Source organism: Nicotiana sylvestris, chromosome 1, assembly GCF_000393655.2.
Source record: "Nicotiana sylvestris chromosome 1, ASM39365v2, whole genome shotgun sequence".
Classification (NCBI taxonomy): Eukaryota; Viridiplantae; Streptophyta; class Magnoliopsida; order Solanales; family Solanaceae; genus Nicotiana; species Nicotiana sylvestris.
In genome coordinates, this window is record NC_091057.1 from 106158374 (window position 1) to 106177501 (window position 19128).

A 19128-nucleotide genomic window follows, 5' to 3' on the forward strand; every position below is an offset into this window, starting at 1 on the left:
CCACACATAGTCTTGCATAACGACCCCTTAAGGTGGTTGATGTACAAACGTCTATTTTTAGGAGCCGTCCAATTGCATTACCAATTTTTTTTAAAATTTTCCATCATAAAATTTAGTAGGCAATTGGGGAAGTCTAACCCATACTGCTGAATTTGTGACTTTCTCTTTGGTAGCAACAAAATTTGGCTTCCATCTTGTAATGGAGAGAAAGTGCCCGTTAATGAACCAAGGTCCTTGTTGTATAGCTTTATCCATATTTTCCTTCCTCTTGAATTTAATGATGTAGTAGTCTTCTCCGAGATCAATCAATTGAAAATCTTCCGTTGGCCTCCATAGTTCTTGAATTTTTTTTCTTTAGATAGTGATGTAGCATGCATTTGCCCACTAGTTTCACAATGATGGAATTTTTCCATGACTCGTAAATTCGTTGCTTCTCTTCTTCAGTGAGTGAGATGAACTTTATACCTTGTGTGTATGTTAATGTTGTATGATCAATCATATGTTCTTCTGAGTCAATACTTGGAAATTCCATGGTGGGTTGATTGTCAACTGGTGTGAAGAGCATTAGATTTGAAATGGTTAACATTTCTTTAAAGGTTGGTTTAATCATAGGGTTGTTAAGTTGGGGAATATCTTGATCAATATCTGGGGGTTTAGGTGGTATTGTGTTTTGAGATGCATAAGGCTGGGAATCCATTTTTTCCAGAGAGAAAGTTTTTAAAATTGAAGGCCAATGTATAGTAGTAGCTTTTAAAGTTTGAATTTAGAAATTAAATATTATATTCAATATCATAGGAGCATTTATTTTAGGACAAATTGTGCTATTATTACTAGAGTACAAAACATGTACTATTAGCAATCATATTTCCTAAAGACAAAGAGTGTGGGTGCTATTATTAGTAGAGTAAAAAGCATTTGCCAATAGCAAATTAGCAATTGCATTTTTAGATGAATGAGTAAATTTTATCATGGCACGAGGATGACACAATAACGATTTTATTCCTACATAGCTATATTGACAAGATTTTTTATGTTAAAATGGGTTTTCGACTAATATTCCTTGGTTATAGTTGTTGAAAATCTTTTGCCAAGAATAATCTATTCACCACTTCATTAAGCGACTTCACGTTAGAAGGAAATTTCTCCATAAGTTCTAAGTCATACGGTCTTGAATTTACGTTATGTAGTGATCGATTAAGAAATTTCTTTCATTTAGTAATTAAGAAATTTCCTTTAGAGTTTGCTACGTAAAATCCATGTAAATCTATAAGCCAAAGGTTTTACAACTCCAATATGGCTGATCAATGATTATGGAAGAATTTCATTAAAAGTTATATACATTAACGACTCTATTGTTTTGATGAAAAATTTAAAGGCTGCTATAATCGGGAATTTTTTGACTAAAACATTTTCATTAAAAAGAACTCAAACCAACAATCATATATCTTCGTTTATATAGACAAAAACCTGGTAGACTCTGTTAAACCTTTCATCTCAAAAAGTGATATATATTTTTTAGCTTTGGGAAGCCATAATCATATTGATTTTAAATACTAAATTGGAGCCTTTTTCCAGGACTACAACAATTTTGTATATGTTATTTTCATTGTGAATTGATTAATAACACAAGATAAAATAAGCTCCTAATTTGAAGAGAATAAGTAATTCTTAAGGAAACATCAAAGAGACTCATAGCATGCTTGGCCAAGCTTTTTTCTTCAAAGTTAAGGTGTTTGACCAAGGTTTTTGAAGGGAAAAAAAGTGATTTTGAATAGAAGCAGAAGCAGTTTTTGAGAAGTAGAAAAAAATAGTTTCTCCCCGGAAGTATTTTTTTGAAAAGCACTTTTGAGAAAAATACACTTAGAAGCATCTTTTAACAGCTTGACCAAACACTAATTGCTGCTCAAAAGTGCTTTTCAAATTAATTAGCCAAACACAAATTGCTCCTTACTCAAAAATATTTTTTTTAAAACACTTTTGAAAGAAGTATTTCTCAAAATAATCCATTTTTTTCAGCTTGGCCAAACACACTATCAAACTAAAATGAGGACACTGAAAAAACTTATCCACATGCCAGGTCAATTTAAAGCAATAAAGTTTTGCAACACTAAATACTTTTATACTCCACTAGAATATAATAGTATCATGCATGTATACGTAAATAACAAATCACAAATTTAAATTCTCTAAAACTCATTTCAATGATTCATGAAGGGAAAAAAATATTTGTCGTCTCAATTTATGAAAATACTCCTCCTAAAATCATGGTACTACTATAACTGAGGTTATCTCCAACCTTACCCTATTTTTTCATAATGGGGCAATTTTTAGGGTAATGAAGCTCCAACTTTCCTCCATTTTTATCCCTAGAATGGGGATGAATAGTGTTCCCTCAAATATGGGGTACACTATTCATCTCCCTCATTACTATTCATGCATATTTTATTATTATTTTATTATTTAACTCTTTTAATTTATCTCTTTATATACCTAATTATGTTTATGTAATATCTTTATAATATTAATTTTGCATCTTAACTATGGCATATAATTATGATGAATTAATTTTCGTGCATTTATTATTTTTATGTAAAATTATAAGTTAATTTTATTATAAGTTATAATTGTACAAAAAATATATAATCATCTCAAAAAATGAATGGTGCAAATATAAAATATTAGATGTTGCTAAAATTGAAAGGTGCGAATATAAAATATTAGATGTTGCTAAAATTGAAAAAGTAAAAATTGAAAATACATTAAAATTGGAAATACATGAAAATCGAAAATACATTGAATTAAAATACATAAAAATTGAAACTACGGTAAATAGCATAATAACTTAGTAGGGAGATATGTCGTTTCCAGATACACCAAAATCATTATAGTATTGAGTGAATGGGGACGAGGATTGTTGTGGTTATAACTGTGGATATTGTTGACTTCTTTTATACATTATTCGTTGTTGTTCTTGTCGCATAAATTCACGACGAGTCGATCGAGAATGAGCGCGATCTTAATGCACCAATTCAAGATGATTTGGAAGGTCCACCTCCAATAGTAGAAATGGCAGTAGATGAAAATCAACGATTTCAAGAATTTTTAGCTCGACATAGAAGAATTAAGGACAAAGATGCTCATTTTGCACTTTGTAATGCATTATTAAATCATTTATGGGAGAATACTAGAGGTTGAAGTTGAATATTAATGTAGTATTCTGAATGAATTTTATCGTTATGTAATATGTATTTAATTAATCTTGTATCGCAGTGATTTTACTTTTATTTGAATTATTAGTTAATCTATAATAATTGCTTACAAATTATATTATTTAAAATTTTATGGAATTGTTTTAATGGAAATTAAAAATTAATGAAAATAAAAGATGAAATTTGTTTAATGGTAATTAAAAAATAAAATTAAAATGAAAGATAATAATATAATATAGAAGAGAGAGCAGAATATAAAAAAGAATATTCTCTTTTATGGAAAATGGGGGAATGGTTGGAATAAGTTGTCCCCAAAATGGGTAAATCCCTATTATAGGGACCAAAAAAAGGTAAAGGTTGGAGATGCCCTGAGCCTGACGACGATAACGTCTCTTTCTCAAATTTATGAATCACTCCCTTAAGTTAACTTATTTAAAATTTCTAACTGCTAGTAATATTTTTCTTGAAATTAATTAGATTAAGTTATTTTTATATATATAATGATAGGACTACTTTAAATTCACATCAAAATATGTTTATTAAAAAGATAACGTTCGAGATTTTTCCATCTTCGAAACCAGTGGTAGAGCCACACTCATTAGCAGGGGAGTCAATTGATACCCCTTTGTCAAAAAATTACCTTGCGTAGATAAGTTAGATTTTTTATTTTTATGTATATAATATACTTGTATACAGGCAAAACCGAGCGCGTTGAACACCTCGGTTTCCCGGTGAGGAAAACGGAGCAGGGACGTGACTGTAAGGAATCGGAATCAAGGCGAAGAGCCCCTCGCATCGAGGTTCGAGCAAAATAGCTGCTCTCGGAGGCATCGAGACCACGTCCTCCGAGTCCGGTTCGGGTTCCAAGACTTCAGAGAACATTGCCAAACAACCGCACACAACTAACAAAGGGTCGTGATATCTGTGTCCAACCGGATATAACGGCATAAATTTCGGCCCGTATCAACGATGGATCAGTGATGACGAAAAGAGAGTAGAATTGTACTTGGGGTAAAACTCCCCTACTATATAAAGGGAAAATTAATTATTCATTAGGGACATCGTAACACGCATACCAATGCAATATACTTCTGTTCTTTATGTTCTAAAGGTTATTCGCATTTCTTGTTTTTGTTCATAAAGTTCTTCATAAATGCAAGCTCGGAACAGAAGGCATGTCCCCTATTAAGCCCTTAACCGAGCTTGGACCCACTCTCATTGTTGGTTTGGTTATTTATCAGGTCTTTTATTTACTTAATTTAACGTCTTAAGATCACTTGTATTGAATTAATTAATATATCCTTAAAATTACGTATAAATACAATTGTTATCTCTTTTTTTAGGGTAAATAATACTATATGTTGATTCCCTTTAATTCTTTATATTTTGATGTCCCTTCCTGAAAATTCTGGCTGTCACTGTTTGAAACGTAAACCTATGATTATGGCACGTACTTGTAATTACAATTAGATCAAGTAAAGTTGAAGGTATAGACATAATAACACGAGCAAAACTCGTGATTTTCTCTACTCACGTTGGTTTGTCTCCTCTCTTCCCTACCTTCACTTGCACTGTACTCCTTATATCTATTATCATCCTCACTACTTTCCAGCCCCTCACTTCCCCTCTCCTCTCTCACTCTCGCCCTCTCTCTCTAAACCATACTCCCTTATTTTAGAGAGAGAAGTGCAGAGTCTGAGATTGAAACTTACTTCCCATTTTCTCTACGCACTATTTCGCCTGTAATTTTCTCGTTATCTAAGCTCTACAATAAACAATATCCAGAAAGAAAAAAAAATGGATGTCTACGGAGTTTCAGCACCGGACTTGTTTCGTATTGATGATCTTCTCGATTTCTCTAATGACGAAATTTTCTCCATTAATAGCAACTCCTCCTCTACCACCGCCACCCCCGACTCTCAACACCACCACCACCACCTTCATCAACCTCACTCCGACAACTCCTCCGCTGCCACCGCCAATTACTACGACGCTCTTCTTCCTAATTGCTCCGACGACTTCACCGACAACCTCTGCGTCCCCGTAAGAATTTCTACTCGTTAAACACTTAAAATAAAGTAAATAAAAGTGCGCTTTTATACTTTATTGAATTCAGCAATTTAAAGTGTTCACTACAATAGCTTCTATTTACGAGTACTAATTAATTCGTTAACATGCTAGGATTCTCTCTTCTAAAACCTTTTGAACTTTTAGATAAAATATGAATTATTTTTATTTACTTAATTATGTGTTGATGTGTTCAACGCGGACTAGTTTACAACAACAATTAAGAAATTACTGCTTTTACCAATTTTTCTGAATTTTCATTGCAGAGTGATGATGTAGCTGAGTTGGAATGGCTCTCGAACTTCGTAGAAGACTCGTTCAGTAGTTTTCCGACTAACTCCGTCACCGGAACGATGAATCTCAGTTCCAATACTACAGCGTCGTTCCACGGCAGGTCAAGGAGCAAACGTTCTCGTTCTACTTCAAGCTGGACATCTTCACTCCAAAACCCTAACACTACTACTACTACTACTATGAAGAATAAGGAGATTTCAGTATATACCAGAGAAAGGTCATCTTCAATGGACGATGATGTGCCACGGAGATGCACACACTGCGCTTCTGAGAAGACGCCACAGTGGAGAACTGGGCCTTTAGGCCCAAAAACGCTCTGCAATGCTTGTGGAGTTAGGTTCAAATCGGGCCGGCTTGTGCCGGAGTATCGGCCCGCGGCGAGCCCAACTTTTGTGTTAACACAACATTCGAATTCTCACCGGAAAGTTATGGAGCTCCGGAGACAGAAGGAAATGATCCATCAACAGCCGCCGCCGCCGACGGAAGAGGGAATGTACGGACATCACTTTCGAGTCTGCTAACGTCATCCGAAGAGAAGAAGACACGTGTCTCCACCACCTAGCTGACAGTGGACTCCTTTTTTTTTTTTTTTTGGGTTTTATCATCATGCTAATTTTACAATCTGGAACGTTCTTTTTTATTTGTTTAGTTTTATTCCTGGGGATTTTCTTAAGAAAATAGTTCAGAATAATCTTTTTTTGGAATTTGAGGACGCAATATTGCATTGAAGTATGCAACTACCAAATGGGGTGGAGAGAGAAAAGAATTATGGTGGGGAGTGTGATGGGTTGGGAGGTGTGCATTGCACGTGACTGGATAGGCCTTGACATATTTTACATTTACGTCATGTTGGATTTAACAGTAATCACATGGAGACTGAGCATAATCAAACTTACAATTTTTTAAGTTAGCAGCAGATTCAATGCATCGCTGTACTAATAAACTGAGTACAAATTTAGTCAATATAAATATACAAACAGAGTTACTTTTAATATTCATTAATTAACTACATATGAAGTAGTATATAATTACCATTAAGGGATGTAGCAAAATAGGTGAGAATTTTTCACCCAGCAAGTTTTGGGATTCAAGCATTGGAAATAAAGAGATCTAGATTGGTTGAATCATAAGAAGTGCTAATTAATACTGGACTCACAAGGTGAATTTGAATTATCGAGCCAGTGAGACCAAATACCAAAAAATTATTGAAAAAACTAGTATACATAATTGGATTTGAATATAGGCAGTATGATCACATTCACGAGACTTAAAAAGGTTGTAGTTAAACCGACTATGTTATATCGAATAGAGTATTAGCATGTCAAGAACTCTCATGTCCAAAAGATAAAAGTAGTTGAGATGAGGATGTTAAGTTGGATGTATGGGCATACCAGAGTGGATAAAATTAGAAATAAAGTTATTCGGGATAAGGTGGGAGTGGCCCCTGTAAAGGAAAAGATGTGGAAGGTGAGATTGAAATGGTTCGGCATATTAAGAGGAGAAGTATAGAAGTCACAGTCAGAAGGTGCGAGAGGTTAGCCTCAATGGGTATCAGGAGGGGCAGAGGTAGGCCTAAGAAGTCTTGAGGAGAGGTTATTAGGCGGGACATGGCTCTAGATAGAAAGGTGTGGAGGTCGAGAATTAGGGTTGAAGGCTAATAGATAGTCGAGCGTATCTCTTTGTCTTACCTATTTCGCTAGCATTAGTGTTTGTATGATATCATTTTATTCATAAATTGCTATTACTATCTAAAATATAACTGTTTTCTTAGCTTCGGTCTTTTTATGTTGTTATTCATACTTGTTGCCATTACTTTTTTCATCTATTCTCGGGTCGAGGCTGTGTGCATCTTACCTTTCCTAGACCCACTTGTAAGAAATTATTAGGCTTGCTGTTAGATACTGTAGTTATTGTTGATGATCACATTTACTAGGCGAGTGATGCAGGAAGGAAGCTGGCTTTGCACGTGTCTGGATAGGCGAGAGAGACTTGATATACTATGAATAGTTTAATGTGTGCTCTTCTCATAGTCACCACTACAGAGTTGCTCTTTTTATCTTCTGCTACTGCAGATACCTTGGCTCCCAATAAGGGAAGGGAACAAAGTGACATATTTACAGTCCTTTTTTAGCTTTAAATTAAATCTAAAATGTTCTTTTCATTTTGTGCTCATCTTGCATTACTTTGGTGCGGCATTTTAAATCCCATCAAATATGCTCTGTTTTTAACCTTACAATGATATTTCATTCACAAGTTCAAACGCAGTTAATTAACAGACATCCTTCTCAAATGAATTGCGACAATTTGTATTAGTCTTTTAATTCCTTCTTGTTCCAATCAAGTCCATTTCATTCAGCAACTAAGTAATTTGACTTTAAGGACAAATAGGAGATTTTCTAAATCTTGCCTTCAACAGTACCCAGGCACCAAAAACAATCCCTACTACTAGTTGGTACCACATAGACGGGTCTTTAACAGTACCTAAAATCAGTTTCAGAAAACACAATTACAAGTTTGCTTGATAGAATCCAACTTTAAAGAGTAATATAGAAGTTATCATACCGCACAAACCGAAACCAAAAAGTGAGAAACCGAAACTGAATTTATTCAGTATGGTAGTATAACATTTTTAAAAACGAAACTACCGAAACCAAAATCTTTCAAGACCGTAGCAAACCGACCAACGAACACCCCCACAGAATCAGTGAATGCCAAATTACTCCTATAGGCTGCAGCAAAGTTTAGAGTTGATATAACCAAACTAAAAAGCTCCCCAAACAGTATCTGGCACCTCACGTCCAGCATGTATTAGATCATATATAAAAAAAAACAGTGCAGTTCAGTCAGACGGATATGCCATAATTGCTTATCTTCGTAACTTCCTTGGTGAGAACATTCCTTTCCTTTTTTGCCTCTGAAGCAAGGTTGGAAACCTAATAACAGAAAATGTCCTCAAAGTAAAAAGATGCTATAGTTACTGTAGCCAAATACACCATAATTTCACAACATTACCATAGCATGTTAATGCTTTGGACAATTTAACTGAAAGAGCAACAACAACACAACAAAAAACCCAGTGTAATCCCACAAGTGGAGTCTGGGAAGGGTAGTGTGTACGCACACTTTACCCCTACCTTGAGGGGATAGAGAGGTTGTTTTAAATAGACCATCGGCTCAATGAAAGATAAAAATGAAATTTAACTGAAAGAGCAAATATTCAATTGAAGACCTCGTTTTGGGTTCTAAAAATTACATTTGAAAATACATCATTTGAATCTCAATCGTTTAAAAGTGCAGCCCGGTGCACTAAGCTCCCACTATGCGCAGGGTCCGGGGATAGACCGGACCACAACGGTCTATTGTACGCAGCCTTACCCTGCATTTCTGCAAGAGGTTGTTTCCACGGCTTGAACCCGTGACCTCCTGGTCACGTGGCAGCAACATCGTTTGAAAATCACAAATTTAAAACCACCACATATCAGATTAATGAAATACACTGAATGTCATATCCACGTGGTCAAAACATTATCATTATAAATCAATAGGCCCTAACTTCCATTGATAAATCATGCTTTGCACATTAATGAATAAAATACACAAACACTAATTTTCTCACTACCGACTAATATTCTGAAGGAATTTTCGAAGGAAAGTGTTTCTTCCTCTCCTAGTTGATTCCATCTGTCTCGCAAGAACCTTAAAAGATCAAGGAGCCATTTAGTGGCAATTTTTGGAAGAAGTTTTTCTAATATTATTTTGGGACAAAAGAAAGAAGTTCATACAGGAATGTGTGTTCAAAATAATTGTAATATTTCTGAAGTTCTGTAGAGTTTTGTGAGAGGAAGGAGAAATTTCTTGTTCAAAAATGTCTCAAAGCACTTCTTCATCCAAAAAGTATTTCGAAAATTTTCTTGAGAAGCCAAGCTAATCTTTTCCAAGTCTTTGTTCAATTTTTTCAGAGATTCTCACATCCACACGTCTGACATCCCCTATATTGACAATATTGAACTTAGTTTAAAATGCCTGTCAAATATATTGCTCACTAATCTTCTTCTCACATCTGTTGATGTGGTTTAACTTCTCTTATATCAAAGTAAATGACGGGCGTTGTGGTTTGGGAACTACACTAAAATCTCTAAAAATGTCATACAAATAATCATGCCACATCCCAAAACATACCAAAGTATGCATTCCTGAACTTCTTTCATTCTCGCTCAAAGAGACAAGAACAAAAACAATAGCGACAAAGTGGTTAAAATGTGTTAAATAGGCGAAGCAGTCAAAAAAAAAAAGTCAAACTAAAAGAGTACAAATATGTTATGTTTGATTTTAATTATAATATATATATATATATATATATATATATATATATATATATATATATATATATATATATATTGCAATGTGGTTTAACCAATAAGAGATTTAGTATTAGAGGGATCAGGCAGATGGTGATTGTGATATAACTTAAGGGAGAAAACAAAAGTAAAGTTGGCTCTTAAGGATGCAAAAATTAGATTCCTGGTTTTCCTGTAACCCATGTCCCCTCCCAAAATTACATTTCACGGGAGCATGGTTTCTTAGGCAAAGTCATAAGGAAAAATAGCAAATCAACTGGCTCAATCAGTCATGTTTTCCCACTTATAGATTTTCTTGTATCAAATAAATAGTAGATGAGCCTATTCGATAAATTAGAAAGGAGTGGTGTAGGGGACTTACTTGTGACCGGAATCGTGAAACTTCTCTTCGTGGAAGCTCCCTAAGAACATCTTTCAGGCCTGGATAAAACATATATTAATTGGAGAAGCTCCTTACATAACAAATCGCTGATGAAAAAGAACTTCGATTTTGCTTCAGCTATGGCTCGTCCATATGACAAGAGTTTGGATTACTGAGAATTGAACATGGATAACCAGAGAGATTGATCGCAAACCTGCAGCTTGCCTTTCTATCCTATAAGCTGACTGTATGACACTACGGATTTGTTTGCCTGCTTGCCTGTATGAAGCATTAAGATTGAGCAGAAATCCAGCCTGTTCAAATAGACAAGTCATGAAGTATACACAACAATCCAGCCGGAAATGCAAACCTGAGTTTAGTCCTTCCACGTATCATCTCTCCTTCAGCTTGTACTGCCCGATTCTGCAATCATAAGGTACGAATAAGATCCACTTCAGTTCTTGAACAGATTTGCCTAAAAAGTACAATTGTTTTACTAAACTAATCAATAGGCAATCAGCCCAGTTAAAGAATCGTGACCTTAAAACCAGGGAAAAGAAATGGTCATACCTCCAACTTCGCACTTTCAGCCTTCAGAAAGTCAATTGATTTCTGTAACTCTTTGACTTTTGCATCGGCCCTAGAAAGCAAGGCCTGCTCCCATTAATTAAAAATTAGAAATCTATCATTAATGTCCTATAGTTTCTAATAAAATAACCTGCTACTGGTAATTGTCAAAAGTACCCAAGATAATCCAACCAAACAATATACCTAAGTGCAATGATTTCCATCATTAACAAGTCATATCAAACATCTCACTATATAAAAAGGATAAGCAATTTATCCTCTTTCATCACTGGTTCCTAAGCATATAATACACCAAAATCCCAAATGTATATCAAATATACTCCTGTCAAATGGAAAACAACATTTAGGTAGTTACCTCTTCACTCACAAATAGCCGCATTGCACTGTAGTACAAGAAACGTCTTGGCCCTGCACGCAGTAAATATCAATCAGGCACACATAGAGATGAAGGACCATATGGTTGGCTCAAACGTATGTGTCTTTGCGTACAATATCATGAAGACTATATTACATTACCTCCCTTCTAGTTTTTCATAATAACTTCGATCTTTAACCTCCCTTTTTGTCTGCTAAGAACATTTTTTTTCCAGTAATTGCATTTACCTTGCCTTTGAATAGCTTCCACACAGAAGGCTAAGTATTAACAAGAAGATAGGTTGACAATATCTTGCCAATTTACCCGCACTAGAAAATGTGACAACTAAATAAAGGACAGAAGTAGACATCAATGCAACACCATCTTCTGTCAAACCTTTCCTTATTCTTTGGCATGGCATGGCATTCCTTAATGAATTTGTGAAAGTAAATAGCAATTATCAATAAAAGATAGGATACATCGACAACTTTGACAAATCAAAGAACGAAGCTATAACAAAAGGGCAGACTTTTGTACCAACTGTTCAATACCTAATGCTACAGCATGTCATTGTAAACAGAACAAGAGGTCTCTCTAGTTTTAACAAAGTACAAGGGAGGTTAATTAAATAATGTAAGTGATATATTGTATGCCTGCCTATAATACTCAAGTAAGAAAAGTCCAATCCAAGCAAGCTGATTACAGACTACTGAAATTCTAGCTTTGGCCAAAACTATCCAATGAGCCAATTGCATTAGGAGTTGTCCAACAGTCAAATACCCTTTGAGTCCTTTATCACATGGGACATAGAGGCAGTAGGTATTAAGTAGAGAACACTTTGACTAACTCAAACTGCATATGCCCATCCCTGAAATTTGATTCAGCACCTAAAGAATTGAAAGGACTTACTTTTCAGACCCAGGACTCCAACACCAAGAACAGCTCCAGTAGTTGTTAGGGGGTGTGAAGCAGCGAGGAGAAGACCCTCTGCAGCACATTCTCCATTGATCAAAGCTAAGGCTATGAAGAGAAATTAAAAAACAACACATCAAATGGACCAATGGTAGCAACTAACCTCTGATCTTCCCAAAAACCAAGTCCTCATATACGCTATATTCAGACTTCAGATCTTGCAAGGAATCCTGCAACCAACATGCATCACATTTAAATCATTATGCAATGAACAAAAGAATAACACATAATTATTACTTAGAAGAAACCAACTTATTAAGGGCAGAACAATCAAGGGGTTGTCCTAAAAGGAATAGGTCTCAGAAAAACAGAACTGGGTTGCATCATCAGCCATTTGCTCCAATTAATGTAATACAAGCAAACGGTGGGATGAGATCTGACAGAGGGGAAACAAAAGCATGATATGGATAATATAATCTTGTCATAAAGTGCAGCATCCGGTCTGACATTCAAAGCATGTCTAGGATTTCTAGTACATGGGTGCATTATTGGGAAAAAAGGAGGGAAAGTTGGGAATTGATCCCTATTACTCTTGGTAAATAACTCAACCCTCAACCAAGAGCATCATTCAACCTTCTTGGAGCATGGGAGCAAACAAATAATATTATACCAATTTTAAAAAATACCTACATAAAATATCTAATTTTGCGGAGACATGTAACGATTCCCATGTTGGAATCATCATGAATTAAGCAAAGGAAAAGAAACAAAGAAGAAAGGAAAATTTTAAAGAAGAAAAGCTTAGATTTTCATTTCAGATGCCTCTAACTATGAGGAAATATTACATTATAAAGCTAAAGAAAAGGATTTACTGTAATTCTAAGAAGTCAAGGGACTGCTATGTAATTAATAGAAGTGTCTATCAGTCTAATTCATAACATTCCACCCTCCTTTGGATCAACCTTGTCCTCAAGATTGACATAGAAGACTGGCAATGGAAATTGACATAGACATTACTGCTCAATGGAAATTGACAAAGACATCACTGCTCCAATGACACTTGTGTGTGAAGTGCAACTAGAGAAATCTACGATAACAAAAAATATCACCCACGACATCTGAGTGGAATTTCTGGTGCCATTCTGCAACACATTCACGCACATAGCAACAACCTCGTCATCATCACCATTGTCAAGGAAAATTGGAGAATTCAAAACTTTTTCAATATCAGTATAGTACTGAGATGATCTTCCACCCCTTGGATCCATAGTGAATCCCACTTGAGTACTCACCACAATGTAATTGGTCCCATCAGTTGTGTACTTTGGAAGAACACTCAGATGCCATGTCTCATAGACAACACATCGCCCTGCAAAGCTACCATCACCATCGAGCGAAACACGCATCTGTGTTATGTTCACAACATTGACATAATATTGCTTTGCTTTAGTTTTTCCAACACCATTGATCTTGCTAACTTGAGCTTTCAAAAAATTTAAACAAGTCATGGAAACAAAAGCAGCGATTTGAAGAAGGAAGTCAACAGAGTAATCATTGCGGCAAAACCCGGAAGAAACATAACACACCAACTTAGGAATGAAATCACCAACTGCGAATGCCAAGACCTTTAAATGGCTAGCTAGTGCTAATGTTGTTCCGTCATTCCCCAATATGAACATATTATCTATTCCACTCAAGAAATCAACTGATCCAAAAATGGAAAGCATGACAAGCATAATCACAAAAAGACCCAGCAAAACATTAGTTGTTGGTACCTTGTATTTTCTTGTCTGATGGCTAATGGAGATGATGACAATACTATCATAACCAGGTGTTATAATCCAATCCTTAAAACATCTCTCAAAGATACCACAAGTTATTATACTAGCTCTATCCAAAGCTAATACAATCAATAATATCTGTAATAGTCTTAGCCCCACCAAGTTTTTAATCCCAGCCCTTCTAAAGCAAGGAATTTCTTTCTTGTAGAAAGATGACCCATTAGCTACATAATTGAGCCCCGAATTAGCTTTGAATATAATGTTACCTTTTTGCAGAGAGTTATCATATGCAACTACTTTGAAAAACTTCTCATTTACCTCATTAGTTAAACCCTTCACATTGAGCATATTAAGGCAAGCATATTGAGAAGCAAGATCTGAATGCACAGAATACCTCAATGGTACATTGCATTGATACCATATCAACCACCTCCTCTTCACACCATCCCGTGAGAATCCAATTCCACCCAATGCGAAATATAACAGTAGAAATATAGCACCCACACAAAGTAACCAATTCTCTCTAAATTTCATCTTCACAACCTCAATCTCCTCACTCAAGTACCCTGCAATGTTGAATTTTAAGTTCAACCTCACAAGCTCAATCACACAAGGACTGAAGCTTATCTTTGTTCGGATTAGGGGGCTGAAAACGATAGCCTTCGTACTCTAATAGTGCAGCCACAATTTGAACTTGATATACTGCATTTAAGGTTTCAAACATCCTCAAAATCACAGTAGTCAACAATCTGGCTAACCTGTGCAACACCTGCTGCTCCGTAATACCCTTTGGGGGACTTGAAGCCATCACATCTTCCAGTTTTTTGCTCAGATAGATGGCGTACACCTCCCGACCAATCTTGGTGTATCTTCACTACTCTTTGAACATTACACATGAGTGAAATAAGATATGGTACAAAATCTGTGTCTGCTTTCTTTGTCAACTGAAACCTTAAATCTACCTTATTCTCAAAGGAAATTGTTGGCTCTCCACTCACATAAGAACCACTTAACCATGATGCAAAGTCACTTAATTCTTTGTCCAAGCACACAACATCTTTGACCTCTGTAAACGCTAACCTAAAAACAGTGTAAGACCTATCATCAAATGGATCTGGCATGAGTACCTCATCCAACTTAGATGAACTACAGTTGAAAGGGTAGTTGAAGGTGCAAAACCAATTGAGACCAAAACAGTAGCATCAACTTCTGGAATTAACATAGAACCACTCTTAGATATTTCTTTTGCACCCCAACTTTGTATATCAGCAAGGGGAATAACACATCTGGTAGGTACGATTTTTTTAAAATGAGAAGGATTGACAGGAATTGAGGAAACACTATTGTCGGATGAGACTGTACCTGTAGAAGAAGTAGCACTCATATATTTTTCTATTAGCTCTCTCATATCATAAACTATTTTATCGTCATCGTAGGTCATGAAAACTACCTTTTCCCTCCAGGCCCTAAGCAGAAATTCACTCTCTAGCTCTAAATCCTTGTTGAATGTTGGACTATCATTCTTTAGGTCACATACAAGGATTAAAAGTTCTTCAAAAGTCTCCCTGACTCTTTGAGAACATTTATCAAACACGTAGTTAACGTTTTCTCCTATACTTTTAGCAGTTTTATCTTCAATTTCTAATAGTCCATCATCACCCGAATTATGTCTCAAGGGACCAAAGGAAACATCCTTATTCCTAAACTCCTTCATAAACCCTGTTTTGTTCCTTTGAGAACTTTCATCGAACATCTTTCCCACCTGATTTACTGCAATTTCAGTACCAACATCTTTCACATCCTTTAGCATATTCTCTTCCCTTTTAGATTCAGCAATCAAGATCTCCTTAGAAACAAAGTTCTCAGTCTCATAGAGCACTTCATAGTCTAGGCCAACAGTAGGAACCACAAAGGATTCCCTGTTATCAAATCCACATTGCAGCTCAACCTCATTTCTGTGAGAACTTATATCAAACAGTTGGTCCTCCACCGAGATTCCTTCCTTCTCATCTTCTCCTTCCATCTGTACACACTCAACATCACCATTACCAGAATCTTCTTCTTCTTCCTGTACAGCTTTCTCTAAGACGTCGTTCTGGAGAGATGATATTCCAGTCATTTCTTGCATAGGCAAGTTCCTGCGTTTTTGAACATGGTTCATACCCACTTTCCCGAAGTAACCAAAATGGTATTTATCAAAGAGTATTCTGTGATGGTACATGCGGCGTGTCTTTCCTCCACTGCCAAAATATTTCATATGTTTTCTGATACGGCCATGGCAGGCACTGACGTATGCTCTCGTCTTCCTATTTTTCCTGAACCTACTCGTCACTGTCTGCTGGTCTCTGTGTATAGGAGCAGCCCCAGCGGCTGTCACTGCCACAACAGAACCATCACCCAACCGAACCAAATAGAAACCTGGATAGTTACCGTCAAAATGGTAAGCATATGGATTCTGGTAAAAGTAAGCATTTGTGGGTGAATCGAGATAATTCCATCCTCCATTCGTTAGGTTAGCGAATCCACCAGTGAAATCACTACAGGAATCTCGATAAAAACTTGGATTTGCACCAAGATACTGATGATATGAATACAGGTCGTCGAAAACCCGCTGCCCACACTCTGAACTTTGAAGGTTATACTGATTTTCTGAATTATGGAAGGTTCTGAAACGATTTTGATACCATTCTTCCATATACTGCAGTTTTCTGTTCGATCTTTCCATAAAAGTTTGAATATGTTGCTCCAACTGATTTGAACCTGCGCCGGACTGTGACATTAACACCGATGAACAGCAGAGAATCGTCGGCTCTGATACCAAATGTAACGATTCCCATGTTGGAATCGTCATGAATTAAGCAAAGGAAAAGAAACAAAGAAGAAAGGAAAATTTTAAAGAAAAGCTTAGATTTTCATTTCAGATGCCTCTAACTATGAGGAAATATTACATTATAAAGCTAAAGAAAAGGATTTACTGTAATTCTAAGAAGTCAAGGGACTACTATGTAATTAATAGAAGTTTCTATCAGCCTAATTCATAACAAGAAACCATGGGTTCACATGTCCTATAATCTCCCCTATAAATTCGCTCCTGATTCAAATCAGATGAGCCTTAATTCCTTCTAAAATCCAAATTACCATAGAGAGCATAATAGAAGTCAAAAAACCATAACAAAATCAATAATTGGTGAATAATGCAAATATGTAATTGCATTTTTAGTATCCTGGACAAACCCATTATTTTTCCTTAAACTAAATTTTTATTAGTAAATGCCAAGTCAGTGCCAAAAGTACCTTCAAGCTGTTTATATTACTCGACGTAGACATCCACAATTATCTATCATATTGCCAGCTATCTCCACAGTAACAGAACATATTATTCTCTCTTTACACCTCAAATACAAGTGAAATAAAAGGAATCTTTTTAGTGATTTCTACATCACTCTCACTATAATGAAACAATCTTCTGTTTCATTGATTACGTATGCACCAAAAGGGGACATACTGGTGATGGACATCAACAAACTAAGATTTGGTAGTTCCTTATCAAAAAAAAAAAGATTTGGTAGTTTAATTCCTCAAGTCTTAATTCATTCAAAAATAGATGTGCTTCTATGGTTGTCCAATATACTTGAAATTGGATCAAGATAAGGGTGTTTTGGCACGGGGTACAAATGCTTTCCTTGTGGAACATAATTTCCAGTTCTTGTTACTTTGAATTGTGAAAGATATTTTCTCCAACAAAACACTTCCACCAAAAGGGAGCAAATACTCACTTTTTCTAAGCAAATGACTTCTATCACTTACTGACATAAGTCATTTTCCTTCACAAATATCACATATCTTTATCCATATCACTTCAATTATAACTTAGAGATTGTTGTAGTGAGAGGAGATCCATGAGGTATCAGATTCTAATCCTAGCGGAGGCAAAGCATACTAGATGATTTCTTTTCGTCTACCTAAGCTTTGGCCGGAGTTACCCGATATTCTGTACTAGTAGGAGATAGTAGGTAATCGGTGGAATAGTTGAGGTGCACACAAGCTGGCCAGTTACCACCGTTACTAAAAAAAACATAGAGAATGTTATCAACATCAAATACTATCCTACCTTGTATAATTATTATATGTCATCAACTTTAATATTCGATCAAATCATGGAAAAGTTCCCAAGTTAAAACATTTTCCACCGAAAACATAAAGCATTCAAACTGAATTGTGCACCAACGAAAGCAATTGCGCTTGTAATTAAGTTGATATGGAACTATGGGATCAAACAGCTAATTTAGAAGAAAATACACAAACAAACACTTGCAGTAGGAAATATAATTTCTAACGCGGATGAGGCATAAAGCAAACATATAAAGCGATAATAACTGGAGCTTACAAGTGTTTGATTGAAGTGTACAGAGGAGGTGGTTAAAAGACGATCAAGACGAGATTTGGTCACCACAATTGCATTCTCTAATGTGTTTTCTACTGTCTTCTGTGCAAGCTGCGCCTGTTGCACTGCGTTGTCGATCCATGGGACGAACTCTCCAAGTCCCTGTCCCACGGTATCCGACTTGTCTTCATGCTTAACTCTATCTGCTGGTAACGACGGAGACGGCGACGGCGACGGCGAGTCTGCATTTGCTTCAGATGATTCGGCGATTGCCGCCATTGATTTGTCGAGCGATTTAGCGTTTCGTGAAAAGACTTTTGGAGCGAAGGTAAGAGACCCGATTTTTTGCAAGGATCCAGCTTGGGTTATTCGACGAGGAAAGTAAATTTTGGTCCCCCTACTTTCACTTTGGCTGCAATTTGTCCTCGTTAAACCTATTGTTCTTGTTCGGTCCCTAATATTTCATCCTTTTGTCTTTTTCTGTAATGAACTTTCCATCTTTGGCTTAAGGCAGCTGATGCAAAAATCAATGGAACCGTAAAAAAGAAACAAAAGAAACAAGGAAGAAAAATGCAATGAAAGGAAGAAAATTGAAAGACGAAGCACGAAAGTAAAACATGGTTTTAATTCATACTCAAAATGAAGGAATTACAAGCATATAGAAGGTTGATGAGCTCAACACCTCTGACATTTTCTCTGCCAGATTCTAACATAAATGATCTGGACTAGATGTGAATAAGACAGAGTAAATTAGGGGACGTATGTGTAACTATAATAACTATGGACGGGGAAACTTAAGGGACTCAAGTGTCTGACTAA

At 36.0% G+C, this 19128-nt stretch overlaps 2 protein-coding genes across 2 annotated transcripts; one reads left to right on the plus strand and one right to left on the minus strand.

Annotated features, from left to right (window-relative positions):
* The first annotated feature begins 4819 nt into the window (after nt 1–4819).
* On the plus strand, nt 4820–6299 carry LOC104226616 (GATA transcription factor 4). The gene is made up of 2 exons (XM_009778645.2): nt 4820–5252; nt 5543–6299. The coding sequence occupies exons 1-2, from the start codon at nt 5007–5009 to the stop codon at nt 6089–6091; spliced, it is 795 nt and encodes a 264-aa protein (XP_009776947.1). The 5' UTR covers nt 4820–5006; the 3' UTR covers nt 6092–6299.
* Nucleotides 6300–8061: 1762 nt separating this feature from the next.
* On the minus strand, nt 8062–18734 carry LOC104226615 (RGS1-HXK1-interacting protein 1). Its single transcript, XM_009778644.2, has 9 exons — nt 18313–18734; nt 12308–12374; nt 12142–12219; nt 11233–11285; nt 10860–10943; nt 10660–10712; nt 10504–10568; nt 10290–10348; nt 8062–8503 (listed from the first exon to the last, which is right to left on the minus strand). The coding sequence occupies exons 1-9, from the start codon at nt 18586–18588 to the stop codon at nt 8414–8416; spliced, it is 825 nt and encodes a 274-aa protein (XP_009776946.1). The 5' UTR covers nt 18589–18734; the 3' UTR covers nt 8062–8413.
* Between the last annotated feature and the right edge of the window lie 394 nt (nt 18735–19128).

What these genes read in the sequence shown, in the direction of transcription:
- LOC104226616 (XM_009778645.2), top strand. Translation starts at nt 5,007, where the DNA reads ATGGATGTCTACGGAGTTTCAGCACCGGACTTGTTTCGTATTGATGAT. An exon ending in CCGACAACCTCTGCGTCCCC is followed by an intron (nt 5,253 to 5,542) that starts GTAAGAATTTCT and finishes TTTTCATTGCAG; the next exon opens with AGTGATGATGTAGCTGAGTT.
- LOC104226615 (XM_009778644.2), bottom strand. Translation starts at nt 18,588, where the DNA reads ATGGCGGCAATCGCCGAATCATCTGAAGCAAATGCAGACTCGCCGTCG. An exon ending in TGGAGTCCTGGGTCTGAAAA is followed by an intron (nt 11,286 to 12,141) that starts GTAAGTCCTTTC and finishes TACTGCGTGCAG; the next exon opens with GGCCAAGACGTTTCTTGTAC. An exon ending in GATAGAAAGGCAAGCTGCAG is followed by an intron (nt 10,349 to 10,503) that starts GTTTGCGATCAA and finishes TGTTTTATCCAG; the next exon opens with GCCTGAAAGATGTTCTTAGG.